The sequence below is a fragment of the Neofelis nebulosa genome, chromosome 9, assembly GCF_028018385.1.
Source record: "Neofelis nebulosa isolate mNeoNeb1 chromosome 9, mNeoNeb1.pri, whole genome shotgun sequence".
In the NCBI taxonomy this organism is placed as follows: Eukaryota; Metazoa; Chordata; class Mammalia; order Carnivora; family Felidae; genus Neofelis; species Neofelis nebulosa.
The window spans coordinates 116,134,490-116,154,100 of NC_080790.1; the positions used below are offsets into that span (position 1 = coordinate 116,134,490).

The 19,611-nt window shown below is 41.9% G+C and overlaps 1 protein-coding gene and 1 long non-coding RNA gene across 5 annotated transcripts in view; one reads left to right on the top strand and one right to left on the bottom strand.

The window, feature by feature from the left end:
* The window catches only part of LOC131485635 (uncharacterized), a 36,150-nt gene extending 25,372 nt beyond the window's left edge, over nucleotides 1-10,778 (bottom strand). Inside the window, exon 1 of the long non-coding RNA XR_009248950.1 lies at nucleotides 10,664-10,778. This is a non-coding gene — a long non-coding RNA (uncharacterized LOC131485635). The remainder of the gene's footprint in view (nucleotides 1-10,663) is intronic.
* Nucleotides 10,779-11,026: 248 nt separating this feature from the next.
* Nucleotides 11,027-19,611, top strand: part of CBFA2T2 (CBFA2/RUNX1 partner transcriptional co-repressor 2) — a 146,233-nt gene continuing 137,648 nt past the window's right edge. For 2 of the 4 annotated variants that reach the window (XM_058685319.1, XM_058685321.1), the window contains exon 1: nucleotides 11,027-11,200. In XM_058685319.1, the coding sequence (XP_058541302.1) occupies nucleotides 11,167-11,200 (34 nt within the window). In that variant the 5' untranslated portion in view covers nucleotides 11,027-11,166. Of the gene's footprint in view, nucleotides 11,201-14,666; nucleotides 14,751-19,611 lie in introns of all 4 variants that reach the window. The other 2 variants (XM_058685320.1, XM_058685318.1) reach the window with 2 other exon arrangements.

A 19,611-nucleotide genomic window follows, 5' to 3' on the forward strand; every position in this document is an offset into this window, starting at 1 on the left:
TCCTTTGGGGTGGCATCCACTTCTCTTCTTGGGCATGAAGTCTCATGAATTTACTTACCCTTCAGGGAGCAAAACTGGCCATTAGCAATGTATCACATTTTCATCCATAAATTGGGAAATGTTCTACAATAATTTTCATTAGCAATGTATCACATTTTCATCCATAAATTTGGAAATGTTCTACAATAATTTTCATTAGCAATGTATCACATTTTCATCCATAAATTTGGAAATGTTCTACAATAATTTTCATAGCCATTGTTAGGGTGTTGTGAGATGCGCATCCTCAACTACTGATGGAAACAAAACTTGGTAAAACTGTAAGCGTTGCCACTACTTGATCCAATAATTCCATTTTGAAAAATCTGTTCCTAGAATCAGAAAATAGGTATGACTGGGGGTGCCTGGGTGGCTCAGTTGGTTAAGCTGCCGACTTCGGCTCAGGTCATGATCTCAAGGTCCGTGAGTTCGAGCCCCGCGTCGGGCTCTGTGCTGACAGCTCAGAGCCTGGAGCCTGTTTCAGATTCTGTGTCTCCCTCTCTGACCCTCCCCCACTCATGCTCTGTTTCTCTCTGTCTCAAAAATAAACAAATGTTTAAAAATTAAAAAAAAAAGAAAATAGGTATGACTGATGCATAACAATGTTCAGTGAGGCATTATTTATAATAGAAAAAAATAAAAGAGCAGCAGCCTTAATGATTATAGGGGTCAGATTCTACCAAAAGCAGAGTATCCTATGACTGTCCATTAAAGTAACATTTATGAATAATTTTTAGTGACATGGAGAAATGCTGTGTATAGAATAGCGAAAAAAGGCAGGATGCAGAAATGTGTTAACAGCATGACCTCAATTATGAAAATATACTCAAGAATAGAAAACAATTGAGAAGGCTATATAGTAAAATGGTGAGAGCATTTACTTTTCAGTGTTAAGAATTAACACTTTAATTTGCTTCCTAATCTTGTTATAGCACATGAACTCCTCACCGTGAGTATGCTCACATTCCTCTTGTGATCATAAATAATAATGAATTTTAATAATATAACTCAGCTGGTTCATCTTTCCTCCTGGGGGCTCTTGGACTCTTCAGCCTTCTATGGAGAAAAGGTCTTGCTTATTAGAAAAGCCGCAGCCATGCCAAATATTTCTCCAGTGCACAGATAGGCTTTCTAAAGTGCCACGGACATTTCAGGCTCCTGTTTATCCAACAAGGATCATATACCTTTAAAGCGCTTCCCCTCACTGACTGTCATCTGGCCAGGCCTTGTGTTTATCATACATTAGCACAAGGGGCATGGCCAGTGCAGATGGCAGGCAGCATGCCTGTCTCCCTGCCACCCATCTTTATCCTCTTAGTCACTAAAGAAAAACAATCACTTGGTTTGGACAAGAAACAGCCAGAGCCACGAGCAAATTTCCTTAGGTCTATCAAATCTATGATTCCTCCAGAAAGTTGCAAGAAAATGTCAGAATTCTGTTGTTGTTGTTGTTGTTGTTGTTGTTGTTTTAATTTTAATTTTTAAAAAAGTAATCTCTACACCCAACGTGGGCTCAAACTCACAATCCTGAGATCAAGAGTCACATCCTCCACCAACTGAGCCAGCCAAGTGCCCCAAGAATGTCAGAATTGAATTCTGTCGCCTAAGACTAAGTTTCTGACTCAGGCAAATTTTTTGGTAAGTCCCTTAACCTTTCTGAGATTCAGTTCCTTTGGAATGAAAACGGAGCTGTTACAAAGGTGAAATCAAATTCAGTTTATAAGGCCCCTGGCCCTGGGGCGCCCGGCGGTCTCAATCCGTGGAGCCTGAGACTTTTGGTCTCAGGCTTGTGAGTTTAAGCCCCATGTTGGATGTGGAAATTACTTTAAAAAATTTAAAGAAATTTTTAAAAAGAAAACTTATAAGGCACCTGGCCCTGACTCTAACTCCTAAATGTTAGTGTCCCTGAGGCCTTAGGTAACAAAATCAAGGAATTGGTACCTTAGGTAACCAATCAACCACAGGCTGATGCTCCGTGTCTCTGATGTTTCCAGAGGGCCTCTCTTCCCCACCTTCAACACACATACACACCCTACCATTTTTTAAGCAAAAATGATGAAGTAGTGAACCTGTGGAGACTAATTCATTTTCTCTACGTCTGAAATCAGACAAAACTTGGGAAAGGTATAGATTTGAAATCAGGCCTACCCAGGTCTTTAGCAAGAAAATTTTATTTTCAAAAACAGTGGAATGTGGTATATCCAAACAGTGGAATACTACCTGGCAACAGAAAGGAATGAAAATTACTGCTAGATACAACAACACAGATAAATCTCAAAATCATTATGTTGGATGACAGAAGCCAGAAAAAAGAGTACCTGCTGTAGGAGTTCATTTACATGCAAGTCTAGAAAACGCAAACCAGTGCATAGTGACAAAAAGTCGATCAGTGGTTCCCTGGGTCCAGGTACAGATGCAAGGATGGATTACAGCAGAACAGGAGGAATCTTACAGGGGTGATGGAAATGTTCTGTATCTGGATAGTGCTGGTGATTTCACAGGTATATACAACTGTCAAAATTCATCAAATTGAGCCCTTTAAATTGATGTGGCTCGTTGTACATAAACAGTATGCCCCAATAAAGTTTTTGTTTCTTTTTTCCTTTCCTTTTTTTTTTTTCCAAGTAAGTTTCATGCCTAGCACAGAGCCCAACACAGGGCTTGAAGTCATGACCCTAAGATCAAGAGCCACATGCTCTACTGACTGAGCCACCCAGGCACCCTTCAATAAAGATAAAGGTTTAAAAAAGCAATCATGGGAGAGCACTGGGCTGGCTCAGCTGGTAAGAGCATGCAACCCTTGATCTCGGGGTTGTGTGTTCGAGTCCCACATTGGGTATAGAGATTACTAAAAATAAATAAATAAACTTAAAAAAAAAAACAATCACAAGAGTTGGGGACGGGCAGAATGGGGAATAACTACTAATGAGTATGGGGTTTCTGGTGCTGGTTACACAACTCTGTGACTACTAAAAACTACCATACTATATACTTTAAATGGGTGAGTGTATGGTATATGAGTCATATCTCAATAGAGCTGTTAAACAAAAATCAATCATATAGCTATAATGATAGAGATCACAATAGTGGTAACCTTTAGGTCGGGTATTGACTGGAAAGGGAAACTAGGGAGCCTGTTAGGGTGGTGGAAAATGATATAAGTGGTAGTTACAGGTGTTAAGCCTGAAATAATTCATTGAGCTGTATGCTTGAGGTTTGTGCATCTTGTCATACCTACACATTATACTTCAAATTGTCACTTTTACTTATGTTTTTAACTTTAATTTAGTTTTTAAAGATTTCATTTACTTATTTTAAAAAAATAAACTCTTTGGGGCTCCTGGGTGGCTCAGTCACTTAAGCGACTGACTCTTGGTTTTGGCTCAGGTCATGATCTCACAGTTCACACATCGGGCTCGGTGCTGACAGTATGGAGCCTGCTTGGGATTCTCTCTCTGCCTCTCTGTACCTCCCCTGGTTGCTCTCTTTCTCTCAAAATAAATAAATAAACTTTAAAAAAAATTATAAATAAGTAAACAAACAATTTGCCCAATGTGGGGCTCGAACTTATGATCCTGAGATCAAGAGTTGCATGCTCTACCAACCAAGCCAGCCAGGCATCCCTCAATTTTTCACTTTTATATTATTTTATTTTTTTTTTTTTACATTTATTTATTTATTTTGAGAGAGAGAAAGCACGAGCGGGTGAGGGGCAGAGAGAGGAAGACAGAGAATTCCAAGCAGGCTCTGTGCCGTCAGCTCAGGGCCCAGGACAGGGTTCAAAGCCAGAACCCTGAGATCATGACCTGAGCTGAAATCAAGTCGAATGCCTAACCAAGTGAGCCACCCAGTCACCCCAATTTTTCACTTTTAAATTTACTTTTGAAAAATTTACATAAAATTCCTTGGAACTTTAAAAAATGTACAGTTCTACGAGTTTTGATAAATGCATACAATCCTATAACCATCATGATAAACAAGATGTAGAACAGCTCCATCAGCCCCAGAATTTCCCTGTGCCCTTTTATAGTCATAATTTACCTCTACCATAAGTGTCTGATGACACAGATCTATTTTCTGTTCCCATAATTTTGCCTTTTAAAAAAATCCTGTAAGTGGAATTATAGAATATGTAACCTTTTGAGTCTGGTTTCTTTCTTTCTTTCTTTCTTTCTTTCTTTCTTTCTTTCTTTCTTTCTTTCTTTCTTTCTTTCTTTCTCTCTCTCTCTCTCTCTCTCTCTCTCTCTCTCTCTCTCTCTTTCTTTCTTTCTTTCTTTCTTTCTTTCTTTCTTTCTTTCTTTCTTTCTAGTACTCTCTACACCCAACCTGGGGCTTGAACCCCAAGATCAAGAGTCACATGTTCTACCGACTGAACCAGCCAGGTACCCTGAGTCTGGCTTCTTTGAAATTCATCCATATTATTTTGAGTATCAGAAATTTGTTTCTTTTGATCTCTACATAGTGTTCATTTGTATGACGAACGTACCACAGTCTGTTTATCCATTCACTAGTTGAGGGACATTTAAATTATTTCCAGTTTTTGGTAATTTTGAATAAGGCTGCTATAAACAGTCATGCACAGGTTTTTGTGTAAACATAAGTTTTTAGGGGCACCTAGCTGGTTCAGTCTGTGGAACCTGCAATTCTTGATCTCAGGGTCATAAATTCAAGCCCCATATTGGGTGTAGAAATTACTTAAAAATAAAATCTTAAACAAGCAAACAAACAAACAAAAAACAGGGGCAGCTGGGTGGCTCAGTTGGTTAAGCGACCAACTCTCAATCTTGGCTCAGGTTACATTCTCATGGTTCCTGAGATCAAGACCTGTGTTGGGCTCTGGGCTGACAGCCTGGAGTCTACTAGGGATTCTCTCTCTCCCTCTCTGCCACTCCCTGCTCATGCATGCACATACCCTCTCCCGCTCTCTCTCAAAATAAATAAATAAACTTAAAAAACAAACAAACAAACATAAGTTTTGGGCACCTCAGTTGGTAGAGCATCCAACTTCGGTGCAGGTCGTGATCTCACGGTTCATGAGTTCAAGCCCCACATTGGGCTTTGCACTGAAGTTCAGAGTCTACTTGGGATCCTCTGTCTCCCTCTCTGCCCCTCCCCTGCTGACACACGCTCTTGTACATGTTCTCTTTCTCTGAAAAATAAACATTTAAAAGTATATAAAAAATAAGTTTTTAAACCAGGCTTGCATTCCCAGGATAATCCCAATTTGACCATGATGCGCTTTTTTTTGGTACTATCTTTTAAAAAAATTTTTTTTTTTTTAATTTATTATTTTTTTTTTTACATTTATTTAACTTTGAGACACAGCACAAGTGGGGGAGGGGCAGAGAGAGAATGGGACACAGAATCCAAAGCAGGCTCTGGGCTCCGAACTGTCAGCACAGAGCCCGATGCAGGGCTCAAACACACAAACTGTGATATCATGACCTGAGCCGAAGTTGGATGCTTAACTGACTGAGCCATCCAGGTGTCCCTAAAAAATTTTTTTCAATGTTTATTTCTTTTGAGAGATGGAGGTGGGGAGAGAGAGAAAGAACCCCAAGCAGGCTCCATGCTGTCAGCGCAAAGCCTGACATAGGGCTCGATCCCATGAACTGTGAGATCATGACCTGAGCTGAAATCAAGAGTCCAATGCTTAAAGGAAAAAAAAAATGTTAAAAAAAACAAACAAAAAAAGAGTCCAACGCTTAACTGACTGAGCCACCCAGGCCCCTCTGCACTATCTTTTTTATATACTGTTTAATTCAATTTGTTACTGTTTTGTTGAAGATTTTTGCTTGTATATGTCTTCATGAGACATATTAGTCTCTAGTTTTCTTTTTTTGTAATATGTTAGCATGGTATTGCTATCAGGGTAATCTTGGCTTCATAAAATGAGTCGAAAATGCTTCCTCCTTGTTTATTTTCTGGAAGATACCATATAAAGTTGGCATTATTTCTTCTTAAATATTTGGTAGAATAAACCAGTGAAACCTTTTGGGTCTGGAGTTTTCTTGGCTAGGAAATCTTTAACTATAAATTTAATTCATTTAACAAATACTGAATCTGAATACCCCCCCACCCCACCAAAAAAAATAAAAAATAAATATTGGAGTATTCACATTATCAATGTTTTGAGTGTTAGTGGGTTGAGTCTTTTAAGAAGTTGGTCAGTCTCATCTGAGTTACCAAATTTACAGGCATAAAACTTTTATTTATCACCCTTTCACTATTGGGGAAGTCTATACTAACATTCCTTCTTTCATTCTTTTTTTTCCCCCTTCCATCATTTTAAAAATTGACATATTGTTACATTGTTTTATATATATATATATATATATATAACAAATTGATATATTTGTTAGTCTTGTTAAAGGTTTATCGACTTTATTAATCTTTTCAAAGAACTAGAAATTTTGGTTTCATTGATTTTTATTCTTTTCTCACTTCAGTTGAGTTCTGCTTTTATCATTATTATTTCTTATCATCAGCTTGCTCTGGGTTTAATTTGCTTTCTCTTTCCAGGTTTGTTGTTGTTGTTGTCTATTTATTTATTTTTAAAGAGAAACAGAGAGAGGAGGAGGAGGGGCAGAGAAAGAGGAGAGGGAGTCCCAAGCAGGCTCTGCGTTATTAGAGCAGAGCTGACGCAGGGCACAAACCCAGGAACAGTGAGATCATGACCTGAGCCAGAATCAAATGTCAGATGCTCAACTGACAGAGCCACCCTGCCCGCCCCCTGCCCCCCCCCCCCCCCTTTTTAAAAATAAGCTCTACACCCAACGTGGGGTTTAGACTCACGACCCTGAGGTTAAGAGTCCCATGCTCTACCAAGTGAACCAGCCAGGTGCCCCACCACTGGACATCTTAACCCTCAGCCTTCTAACCCTATAATCTATTCTCCCCACAGGAGGTAGAAGCATATTTTCAAAATGTCATCAGGTTAGGCCACTAACCTGCTCCAAACCCTGCACAATCTCCTGCTGGTCTTACAATGAAATTCACATACTTTTCTGTGGGTGCCAAAGCCCTGCAACATCTGGTTCTGCCTCCGCTCCTGGACTCATTTCCCACTATTCCTTTCATCCACACAGCTTCAATCATATTGACCACTTTGTGCCTTACGTCCGGGAAGTTTATTTCCTACTCAGGGCCTTTGCATTTGCTGTCCTCCCTACCTAGAACACAATCGCTCAGATATTCCTATGATCTGATACTTCATTTCACTATGGTCTCATTTAATGTATAATTTCAGAGCTACTTTCCTGCCTACCACTATAAAATGATAATCCTCATACCTCTTGAACCATCTCTCTCTCCCTTACTCTGTTTTTGACATTAAGTTATCCTTCCACTTGTCTGTTTCCATAGACTAAGCTGCATGTGGGTAGCAGCATTACCTTATTGATTACTTTATCCTAGCACAAGGCTTAGCACAAGATAAGTACTTGATAAATATTTTTTAATGAATAAATTAATTCTTTCCTTTCTTGAATATACTTCTATGACCCCCAACAGTACGTGATGGGAGGGATCAAAGGGGAGACTAGAAAGACTGTTATTTGCAGTCTCACGGCCCCTTGTGTCTATCTCTGCTTTAATATTTCCCTTATTTATTTAACAGATACTTATGGAGTTCCAACTCTGTCCCAGACACTGGAGATACAATGGTGAAAAAAGCAAAGTTTTTACAGTTCTCGTGGTCTACAGAGAATGATGTATAATAATTCAGAAATGGAGAAAATAATAGGTTATATGCCATGGAGAAGAGGTGCATGGTATTGTAGGAGTGGATATAAGGAGTTCTGACAAGTCTGGAGGGTTAGAGAGGGCTTCTCTGAAGGAGTACCAGATGAGCTGATACCTCAAGAGTAAGTAGGAGTGAAGTGGGGGGGTGGTTGTGTGGAAGGAGGAACATGGCTCCCACAGTTGAGGCTCAGAGCTCTGGTATACACTGGGTCTCAATAGGCCTGTCTGGTCAGCATGAGGGTGATGGAGATGTGGTCACAGAAGTAAGCCAGGTCTGGCTAGGCAAGGCAGGACAAGTGAGTCTTCAGGAAGTAGAAGGCATTGTTCTTTTCCTCCACCTCTAGAGGGCAGCCCACTTACTGTTCCAGGCCTGGAATCTTCCTGATCATGGGTTTCTAAATCAGTTTTTTGCTTCAAATGATTTTGAGAATCACTGAATTAGGGACTAATTTCTCACTAAATGTTTGACAAATGAATTCATGCTTGTTGGGCTGAACATGGTGGCAAAACATTCTTTGTGCAGCCTCTCTGGGCAGCCAATTTATAGTATATGATCTTGGGCAGTTAATTATCTTCCCTTCTTCCTTGCTTCCTCCCAGACTTAATTCAGCAAACATTTCTTAAATGTCTGTGTCATAAAAATATTAAAAATGTTGCACAGTCATTATATCCCAGATAGCCAAGTGCTAAGTGAAGGCAAGGCATTATACAGCAGGATTCAAATGGTAATAGAATTAAAAAAAAATTTTGGGGGGGCGGGAGGGGGGTGCCTGGATGGCTTAGTCGGTTAAGCGTTGTACTCCTGATTTCAGCTCAGGTCATAATCTCATGGTTCTTGAGTTCAAGCCCCACATTGGGCTCTGCGCTGACAGTGTAGACCTTGCTTGGGATTCTCTCCCTCTCTCTCTGCCTCTCTCAAAAAATTTTTTTTAAAGTAGGCTCCACATCCAATGTGGGGCTTGAACTTATGACCACGAGATTAAGAGTCACATGCTCTACCAAATGAACCAGCCAAGTACCCCAATAATGGAATTTTTTTGAGCACCTACTATATACTAGCAACCTCAAAACATGAAGGCTAGAGACTGGGAGTGGGGTGGGGGTGAGACAGTGGGTAGGAAGAGAAATTTTTTAAAAAGTGCATATAATAATAATTGCAACATTTAAAAAATGTACCAGGCACTGTGTTTTTCATGCAACAATCTTGTAAGCTATCATGAGCCACTTGCTGAGGCTCAGAAAGATGAAATGACTTGTCTGAGGTTGTATAGATGGTAAATGTGGAGCCATGATGTATATCCAGGCTCTGGTATGTGGGCTCTTCGATTTAACACCATTTGAGAGTAAATATAATATATAGGTGTTGAAAATTATCCAATTATCCCAAACTTGGAGTAAAGCAAAAGAATAAATTCATGGAACTCCAATTTTCTTTTCCAGTTCACAATATGTGTTGGAAACCCTTTCTTATTACCACAAGTAGACCTACTTTTTACATGTTGCACATTATTTTCTACAGTTTATTTCACTAATTCTCCATGTAGGACACTCAAGCCAATTTTTATTTTTGTTCTTATAAATAATTCTGATATAAACTTCCTTCCTATGCATCTTTTTGTGCACATAAGCAAGTATTTCTTTGGGATGGGGACCCACAAATGGAATTTCCAACTCTAATGCATGAAATAGGGCAACTCATTGTTTTCCTGACTATAAGAGAGGTTGAACATCTATTTTTTTTTTACACAACTTTTTTTTTTAAAGTTCATTTTTGAGAGAGACAGCATGAGTGGGGGAAGGGCAGAGAGAGAGAGGGAGAGAGAGAATCCTAAGCAGGCTCTGTGCTGTCAGAACAGAGCCTAATGTGGGGCTCGAGCTCTGGAAACCATGAGATCATGACCTAAGCCAAAACCAAGATTTGGATACTTAACCCACGGAGCCACCCAGGTGTCCCTGAACATCAATTTTAATGTTTATTAGCCATTCACATTTTCTTTTCTGTGTATTGTCTATTCATCCTCTTTGTTCATTTTTCTTTATTTTTAAGTAATCTCTATGCCCAACGTGGGTTTCAAACTCATAACCCTGACATCAAGAGTTGCATGCTCTACTGACTGAGACATCTAGGTATCCAAACCATTTTTCTATTGAATTATCTTTTTCTTCTAAATGTTTTATAGTTCTTTATTCTGAATATTGATACGTTGTTGAATATGTTGCAAATATTTTATCCCAGTCTTTTGCTTTTAAAAGAAACCAAACTTTACTTATGGTGTCTTTGTACATGGAGGAGTTTGGAATTTTTAATCTGTTTTAATTTTAATTCCTGTTTTTGATTCTTTGGGAGGCAGCTCAAAGAACTGGGTCTGAAGTCAAAGTTTTGAGGACCCAACCCCATCTCTGCTTTATGTTAACAGTAACCCGTGGGCAAGTTGGTCGGTGGAAAAGCCCTTTCTGCATGTATAGAAAAGGGAAAATAATACCTCTCTCCCTCATTGTGAGGATTGACTGGATGAGTGTATAAAAGTAGCACCTGGGGCGCCTGGGTGGCTCGTCGGTTAGGCGTCCGACTTCAGCTCAGGTCATGATCTCATGGTCCGTGGGTTCGAGCCCCGCGTCGGGCTCTGTGCTGACAGCTCAGAGCCTGGAGCCTGTTTCAGATTCTGTGTCTCCCTCTCTCTCTGCTCCTCCCCTGTTCATGCTCTGTCTCTCTCTGTCTCAAAAATAAATAAACGTTAAAAAAAAAAATTAAAAAAAAAAAAAAGTAGCACCTGAAGATGATGAAGTAATACAACGGTTATTATAGCTAACGGTTATTAATATTGTGATGACATTTTAGACATTTATAACAGAGTAGGCCAAAAGGGGGTAAGTGACTTACCCCATGACTTGTTCAGGGCGACAAGGCCTTAATCTGGAGAACTCAGGTGTGGCGCTGTCCCCTCCCCCCTAAGCTCCACCCCCTAGGCCCTTGCCTCCACCTCCCGGCCTGGGTCGCCGCCCAGGCCACAGCCGGAAGCCCAGTGCCAGACGAGTGGGCCTTGCGCGTGACGGGCGCGCGTGACACAGGGGAGGCGGGCTTGAGAAGCTGGATGCGCCGGGATAGGGCGGTAGGTTCGCGCGGAAGGGGCGGGGCTTAGCTGGAGCGGGTCTTGGGGCCGGGCTTCCGTGTGCGTTGGTCGGGCGGGCGCGCGGCGGGGGCGTGCCCGGGGGGCGGGGCGGAGCCAACCAGGGGGGCGGGGCGGCGCGCGGCCTAACGGCAGCGTTGGCGGCAGCGGCGGAGCTGGGGCTGGCGAGCTTTGCTGCTCCAGGTCTCGCGGCGGCGCCTCCGAGGGACCCGGGCCGCGGGTGGAGGCGGGAGGCGCACGGCGGAGGCGTGCGGCGATGGTGGGCGTCCCTGGAGCGGCCGCCTTCCAGCGTAAGCAGGGCGGGAAGGCGGGAGGCTGAGGGGGGCGTGTGAGGGGCCTGCTGCTCCACAGGCGCCAGCTCCCGAGAGGCCCCCGGCGCCAGGCCAGATTGGGGAAACTGAGGCCCGAAGCAGGGCGGCGGATCCAAGGTCACGCGGCGGGCCGGGCCTTCCCGGGTTCTCGAGGCCGCCCGGGCGCTTCCTGCGCGGCCCGGAGGGCTCGGAGCTCGCGATGCGAATGAAGCTGTGGGGACCGCGGCCTTGGAGCCCAGGCCGGGCCGGCGTCCATTGGACTTACTCGCGGACAAGGATTGTTTTGTCCTCCCGGTGCTGAGGCCACTGAGTGTTGTTTCTGGGGGAGTATTCCACACGCCCAATTTCGAGGGGTGTGCGGCGGATGGTGGGGGAGGCGAGGATGGCCTCTTTGAGGGGGCCTGTTGAGTGCAGGCTCGGGGATCAGACTGCCTGGGTTCACATCCTGCCTCCCCGGCTCAGGGGATGTGACCTTGGGTCTTTCCTAACCTCAGTTCCATTCTGCAAAATGGGGGTGTAGAGAGCATTTCCACATCCCCACCCCCATCCCCTCCGCCACGGTTCTTGGGTTTGTGAGGCCAGTAGAATGCTTGGCACAGACTGGGACATACACAAGCGTGAAAGCTGTTATTACTGTAATCGCTGATAAATCTCATCCAGGGTGAACCTCACTCGGAAAAGCCCGAAATTGGGCTCTAGTTATGTATTTGTTTTACGATTTTTGTCTTAGGTTAGTCCTGCTTTATGATCCAGTTGTTTTTCTTACCTCCATTTCTCCATTCCGGCATTTATCTAGTGTTCCTCCTAGAATTTTGAGATCCTGATGTCTCTTAATAGCAACAATAAAATTTTAATTGCTTCTCGTTACAATAGCAGTGATAGTCAACATTTTTTTCAGCAGCAGGCATTTTGCATTCTATTCATTCACTGTTTCTTAAATCATCTATTAAGTAAAAAGTACCATTCTCAGCCATGGGAATATAACAACAAACTAGATGGACCAAACTCAGTCTTTAAGTTTTGTTTGGGGAAGGGGAAGACAGGTAAATGAGGAAAGCAATAAATCCATTTGGCATGTTTTCTCTTCGTTTAATCCTGGTGACAGTGTAAATAAGAGTTAAGAATTTCAATATGACCATTTTGCAGAGGATGAAACCGAGGAACAGAAGGAACCCTGTGATCTAGCCCCAGAGCCCACGTCCTTCACAAAAAAGGGAGACTTTACACAGCCTCTCTTCTTTGACACTCATTAGATACTGGATTGAAGAAATGCAAAGTAGATGCATCCAGCAATGCCTCTTCATAGTCAAGCCGAAAATCGCTGCTTTTCGTAGTTTGATCTGTTCTTCTTGGAGCTTATAACGAAAGAGAGGCAGAGCTGACCCTTTAGGTCTAAGATGCACCATCTCTGTGAAATGAAAGGAGTTTTAATCTGAACTTAAATGTTTTATGTCCAAATCTCTTTCATGCAATTTTTAGTTTAAAATATGTCCCCAAAGTACAATTTTAGTTCTATTATGTAACAAAGTTTTATATGTTTGTTTATTTTAGTGTTCCTAAGACAATTCTATATTACATTCTTAGCATACTTAATACACTTTTTCTTTTAATCTGGAAGCATATAGTAAACTGAATTAAAATATTGAGAGGATTTTTTCTGTGAGGTTCCCGTGATACAGTTAGATTCAGCATTGACCATCTGCTAAGCTCCAGGCCCTGTGCTGGTGTAGGGCTTACAAAAATGAATAAAAGCAGACTCTTGCCTCTAGGAGCTTACCTATAGGCTTGATTGGCTAATGTTTTTATAAGATTTTTTTTTTTTTTTTAACGTTTATTTATTTTTGAGACAGAGAGAGACAGAGCACGAACGGGGGAGGGTCAGAGAGAGAGAGACACACACACAGAATCAGCAGCAGGCTCCAGGCTCCGAGCCATCAGCCCAGAGCCCGACGCGGGGTCTGAACCCACGGACCGTGAGATCGTGACCTGAGCTGAAGTCGGACGCCTAACCCACTGAGCCACCCAGGCGCCCCGATTGGCTAATGTTTTTAACGGAAGTGCCGGGCAGAGAATGTAGGAGCTCTGAGTCCTTGGAGGGGGGCGGGGGAGTAGTCTAGAGCATTGGCCTAAAATGTTTTTCCATGTTCTTTGTATTAGTAGATAGGTTTGAGTATGCACATACATGTAAATGTTTTAAGTTACAATTACATTGCTAATTAACTGTAGTCTATGTTAGGTACATTTTATAACATGCAAAAATAGACCTTTTTTGCAAAAGGATGATCTAAAGTGTGAGTAGAAGTTCCAATTGTTGTTTTTTCACATGCTGGTGAATAATAACTGGGCATCTTAGGGGTGGGGACCTTTGGTCTTGTGGTGGGACCTTCTTCTTAACCTCTGAGGTTGGTTGAAATTCAGTTCTGGAGTTGTGCTGAGGTTGAAATCTTGGGGTCCAAAATCCTATTAGCTTTGAGACTTTGGGCACGTTATTTACCTTTTTGTGCACTTTATTTTCCTCATCTGTAAAACTGAGTTGATGAGAGCCTCTGCCACATTTACAGTTTTGTGATGATCAGTAATATGTATGTGGTATGCATATGATAATATATGGGAGTACTCATACTGTGCTTGACATAGTGTTCTGTGTGCAGTTTGTGCCTGAGGGTATAAAGAAGACTTAGGATCTCACAGGCTAGTAGGGGCCCTGCACCTGTACGTGGATAATGATAGTGCTCAAAGCAAAGTCTTTTGAGAATACAGGGTTGGCATAACTAATTGTTCTTGGAGGGTCCAAGTAAGTTTCAGATAAGGAGTTAACATTTGGACCAGCCTAAGAAAAAGAGGGGCTTTTTTTCCAGGAGGAGGAGGGGTGGACCTCTTGTGTGCTTGGTGAGTTGTTCTCCAGATCTGGACCTGCAGGGAACCTGATTGAAGCTTTTGTGTACCTTGTTGATAGGATAACAGTGAGTTCTGGCTGGACTTGTTCTGGCAGGGGCCAGATGGCAAGGAAGCCCATTCCAGAACTTTCCACAATACCGCAGCTCTTTTCTCTCTGGTGACACTTGACCTCATTCTGCCTTCTTAGTTATCTAAGAATATAAACTCCTAAATGTAAGCTCCTGCATTTTTGTGATCTTATTTTGCCTAACAAGGTAAGTGGAAAGTCCCTAAGGCTGGAGAAAGGTCTGTAAATTATTGGACTTTCAAAGAATTGTGAAATTACAAGTAGAATGGTAAATGACCACACTTGCTAGTGAACAAACTTGATTACAAATATGGTAGACAGGCCCTGTGCCTTTCCTAATTCAAAAGGGGTGAGAATTGTCGTGTTCAGTAACCCTTTCCTTATCTGGCATTTGTCCATTAGCATGAAAGAAGAGATGGGAAAGTTTACCTGAAAGACTTCCTGGAGGTTGAATTAGGTACCTTCCATTTGCTCTTCTAGGTCCTACTTTCCATCTGTTGCCTTTTCTCTGCCCTGGAAGGCTGACTTATGTGAACTACATCAAGAGCTTCCTTCTCATCTAAGGTTAGGGAATTTTAATTTCCTTTCTCCCTTCCTATGGGTGTTGCCTCTGGCTGGCTGTGTCCCTTGATTGAAGATTGCTATTCCTCGAAAGGAGGGTTCTTTCTGCCACTCACTCCTTTGGATTTGCAAAGTTTTAATTTCCTTTGTTCCTCAGGCTTAGAAGTGCTCTCACTAGTCCCAGGATACTACAGCTATTCCTTGTGATTATTACCTATTTGGTCCTGTTATTAAACCCTCCTTACTCTGGAGTGTGTTATCTTTCTTGCTGGGACCATGACTATGATTAAAACTTTTATACCTAGTTAATAGCATAACACCTCAGACTTTCACTTAGAGCTCACTCATATTCTGCACATTCTCCAAACAAAGATACCTGTCTGAGCCCAGCTCATAAGCAGATTTTAAAGTTTATTTATGTGTTTAAGTAATCTCTATACCCAACGTGGGGCTCAGACTCAGGACCCCAGGATCAAGCATTTGCATGCTCTTCCAGTTGAGCCAGCCAGATGCCCCTTCACAAGCAGATTTAAAAAGCCACAAATCAGATGGAGAGATGGGAGGCTATCCCAGGTAAGCATACTGACAATGAGAGACAGGGTCTCATCCTCTCCTGTGGTCCTTAAGTACTATGCCACATTGATGCATTTAGCCCTTTTCGCCTAAACTATTGGATAAGAAAAAAAAAAAAAAAAAAGAATACAATTAAAAGCACCATAATGTGTGACCACACAATCAAGACCTGTTAAATTTCAGTTAGTAGCCTATTTAAAAAGGCAGAGATAGGGGGCCTGGGTGGATCAGTCAGTTAAGTGTCCAACTTCAGCTCAGGTCATGGTCTCACAGTTCATGGGTTTGAGCCCTGCATCGGGCTCTGTGCTGATGGCTCAGAGACACTTCAGATTCTGTGTCTCCCTCTCTCTCTGCCCTTCCCCAGCTTGCACTCTGTCTCTCCCAAAAGTAAACAAAAAACCAAAAAAAGGCAGAGATGTGCATGATCGCATATCATCATACATTGTCGATCCGTAATGGAAAAGCAAAATTTGGAGGCAGACTTTGGGTTTGAGGCCCAGTTCTGGGAAGTTTTTTAACTTCTGAGACTCCATTTGTTTAATCTATAAATGAGGATAATTCTTGCCTAAGAATAATAATAATAATCCCTAATAGTCCATGTTTATTTTGGGCCAAATGTCATAAACTTTTTGCCTTTTAATCCTCCACTCTTTTAGGTAGGTATATGTCCTGATTTTACAAATCAAGAAATTGACTCATTATAGAACTAATAAGTGACCAAGCCCAGATTAAAATCTAGATCTTTCTGACTGCAGAGCCTAAGTTGTTGACATTAAAGTAACTGTTATTTAAAAATGTGTTAACTGGGGCACCTCACTGACTCAGTCCATGGAGTTTGCAACTCTTGATCTTGGGACTGTGAGTTCAGGTCCCATACTGGTGTAGAGATTACTTAAAAAAAAAAAAAAATCTTAAAAAAAAAAAGTGGGCATCTGGGTGGCTCACTTGGTTAAGCATCTGACTTTAGCTCAGGTCTTGATTTCATGGTTTGTGAGTTTGAGCCCCGTGTTGAGCTCTGTGCTGACAGTGCAGAGCCTGCTTGGGATTCAGACTCTCCCTCTCTCTCTCTGCCCCTCCCCTGCTCTCTCTCTCTCTCTCTCTCTCAAAATAAATAAATAAACTTAAAAAAAATGTGTTGGGGTGCCTGGGTGGATCAGTCAGTTAAGCATCCAACTTCGGTTCGGGTCATGATCTCACGACCTGCGAGTTTGAGCCCCACATCGGGGCTCCGTGCTGACAGCTCAGAGTCTGCTTCAAATTCTGTGTCTTCCTCTCTCTCTCTGCCCCTCCCCTGCTCACGCTCCATCACTCAAAAATAAGTAAACATTTAAAAAAATGTTTTAAAAATATGTTGGCCTTCAGAGTATCTGGCTAGCTCAGTTGATAGAGCATGTGACTTTTGAGTTGTGAGTTCCAGCCTCACTTTGGATATAGAGAGTACCTTAAAAAAAATGTATTGACCATCAATGAATGGGAAAATCAAACCCCTGTTCCTACACTCGGTCACTGTGAAGTTCCTACATTTGAAAAGTCATTTAAGGGATACCTGGGGGGGTTTTGTTGGTTAAGTGTCCAACTCTTGGTTTTGGCTCAGGTCATGATCTCACAGTCTTGAGATCAAGCCCTGAGTCCATCAGGCTGAGAATATAGCACTTATAAGGGAAGGGAAGCAGTACTTACAGATATCTAAATATTACTGCACTACAGAACTTTTTCTGGTTGTTTCTCCCCTTTTTGAGGGTGATGTTCAGAACCTTTGTTGCCTCATCTCTCACCTCTATCCCATGGCAGAGTCAAAGTGAGCTGAAGGCTTTTAGAGTAATAATATTGCTACAAAACTTTACTTAGTTACTTGCTATCTGGATGTTAATTTAGAGTTGATATTTCAGTGAGTCCTTGTGTGGAATTTCAGTGAGTCCTAGTGTTCGAATTGGGTATAGGTTTTCCTATTAGGAACAAGGTTATCCTTTGATTTCAGTTGTTTTGAGAGGGTTATTGACTTTGGTTAATTGGAGAGTTGGGACTTCTTCACTTGAGTTCTGTCTTCATCTTTGACTGTTGAATGCATTTGTGCTGGTTTGGAACCTGTTGGCTTTCCTGCATACAAATAGATTCTAAAAGTAAGCAAAGATCGACTTTAAGCTTGTTCTTGAGCCTGTCGTGGGACATGCAAATCTAGACTTTATGATTAGTTATTTGAATTAAAAAATGCTTTTAGGCAGAAAAGATCATTTAAAAGATAGTGTCCAATGAACAAATGCAGCACTAGGAACAAGATGGGTTAAGCGTCCGACTTCAGCCAGGTCACGATCTCGCGGTCTGTGAGTTCGAGCCCCGCGTCAGGCTCTGGGCTGATGGCTCGGAGCCTGGAGCCTGTTTCCGATTCTGTGTCTCCCTCTCTCTCTGCCCCTCCCCCGTTTATGCTCTGTCTCTCTCTGTCCCAAAAATAAATAAAAAACGTTGAAAAAAAAATTAAAAAAAAAAAGATGGGTTAATATACTAATAAGTTCCAGGCTAAGGAAAGGATAAGGATAAGGAAAAAAAAGGAGGAAAGAGGTGTAAAAAGATTTCTCACCTGCCAGTTTTATCCTCTTTCCTTAGTGTTAGAGTACTGTTTTGAGCCTCATATTATAGAAAGCAGTCACTGAATTGTAAAGATTTACTTCAATTCCTGAAAGCTTGAAGGCTAATGAGGGACAATCTCTCCCTGGTTATTTTTTCTACTCTGGTAAGATTACCAAGAAGAGGGGCCTCACTGTCGCTATACTAACTGGCCCCATGTGCAATATGAGCCAGTATATGTACATGTGACAGATCCTGTCTCTGGGTTTTATTATGGCTGGTTAAGTAGCTTTTTGCCTTTGTCTCTGGTTTCTGTCTCTGGACCCTTGAAGGCCTTGAGGCTATCTGAAATTATAGGGGCTGGGGTACCATAAATTAAACTTGTGAAATGAGTCCATTGCAGATATATTGACTGAATGAATCTGACTTTTTTTTTTTAAGTTTATTTATTTTTGAGAGACAGAGAGCGAGCATGTGCGCATCCAAGCGGGGGAGGGTCAGAGAGAGAGGGAGACACAGAATCCGAAGCAGGCTCTAGGCTCTGAGCTGTCAGCACAGAGCCTGATGCAGGGCTTGAACCCACGAACCATGAGATCATGACCTGATCTGAAGTCTGACGCTTAACTGAGCCACCTAGGTGCCCCTGAATCTGACTTTTTTTTTTTTTTTTAACGTTTATTTATTTTTGAGAGACAGAAAGAGACAGAGCATGAGTGGGGGAGTGTCAGAGAGAGAGAGGGAGACACAGAATCTGAAGCAGACTCCAGGCTCTGAGATGTCAGCACAGAGCCTGACGCAGGGCTTGAAACCATGAACCTTGAGATAATGACCTCAGTGGAAGTCGGGCACATAACCAACTGAGCTACTCAGGTGCCCCTGAATCTGACTTTTAAGTCTTCTTTTAAAAAGGGTTCTTTGCTAAATTTTCTGCTGGGTGCTTTTCACTTAAGTCATCTCATGTAATTCTTGGAACAACCTTGGGAGGGAGTCAATATCTCTGTTTCGCAGATAAGGAAATAAGACTCAGAGAACTTAAATAAATTGCCCAAGGTCACACAGTTAATCAGTAGCAGATGCACTGTTCAAACTTAGTTCAATCCTGGTGTTGAGTTTATTCATTTTACATTGAGATCTGAGTCCAAAATCCACTGTTTTTTACTATCACATGGCTTCTGCTTTTTGCCAACTAGACTAGAGGTTTTTAAACATGTGTTCCTTGGACCCCAGTGTTCCCTGAAAATGATCTCCCATCATCTATCTTCTGCAACTTTCTTTGCCTACCATCTTCTCTTATTTAAAAATGCCCTAGGAATTGGAATATGATTTAAAGACGACTACTGTACTAGGTCTTGGTCTTGTTCAGAGGTATCCTGATTGAAAGAAAAAAAAAAAAAAAGCAACAGAAACTCTCAGCATCCTTTACCAATTCATCCCATATGTTTCCTGGTCTTAGCAGTGAAACAGATGATGGCAGTGAACATCAAAAGCCCAAGAAATGTCCATAGTAATTTTGCATGGCCCTGTGAAGAGCTGTCAAATGTGGATCATCCAATATAGTTCATGGATTTATGCAGTGAACCTTTTCTTTGGAACGTGTCTCCTTAAGATTTGACTCTGTCCTTCTATTTTGTATTGCCATAATTAAATGCAGAAATCAAAGTAAAATTTAGAATAACCCAGAGCTAGGTATCCTTCTGTCTGAATTTATAGCCTTGGAGTCGGCTAGACC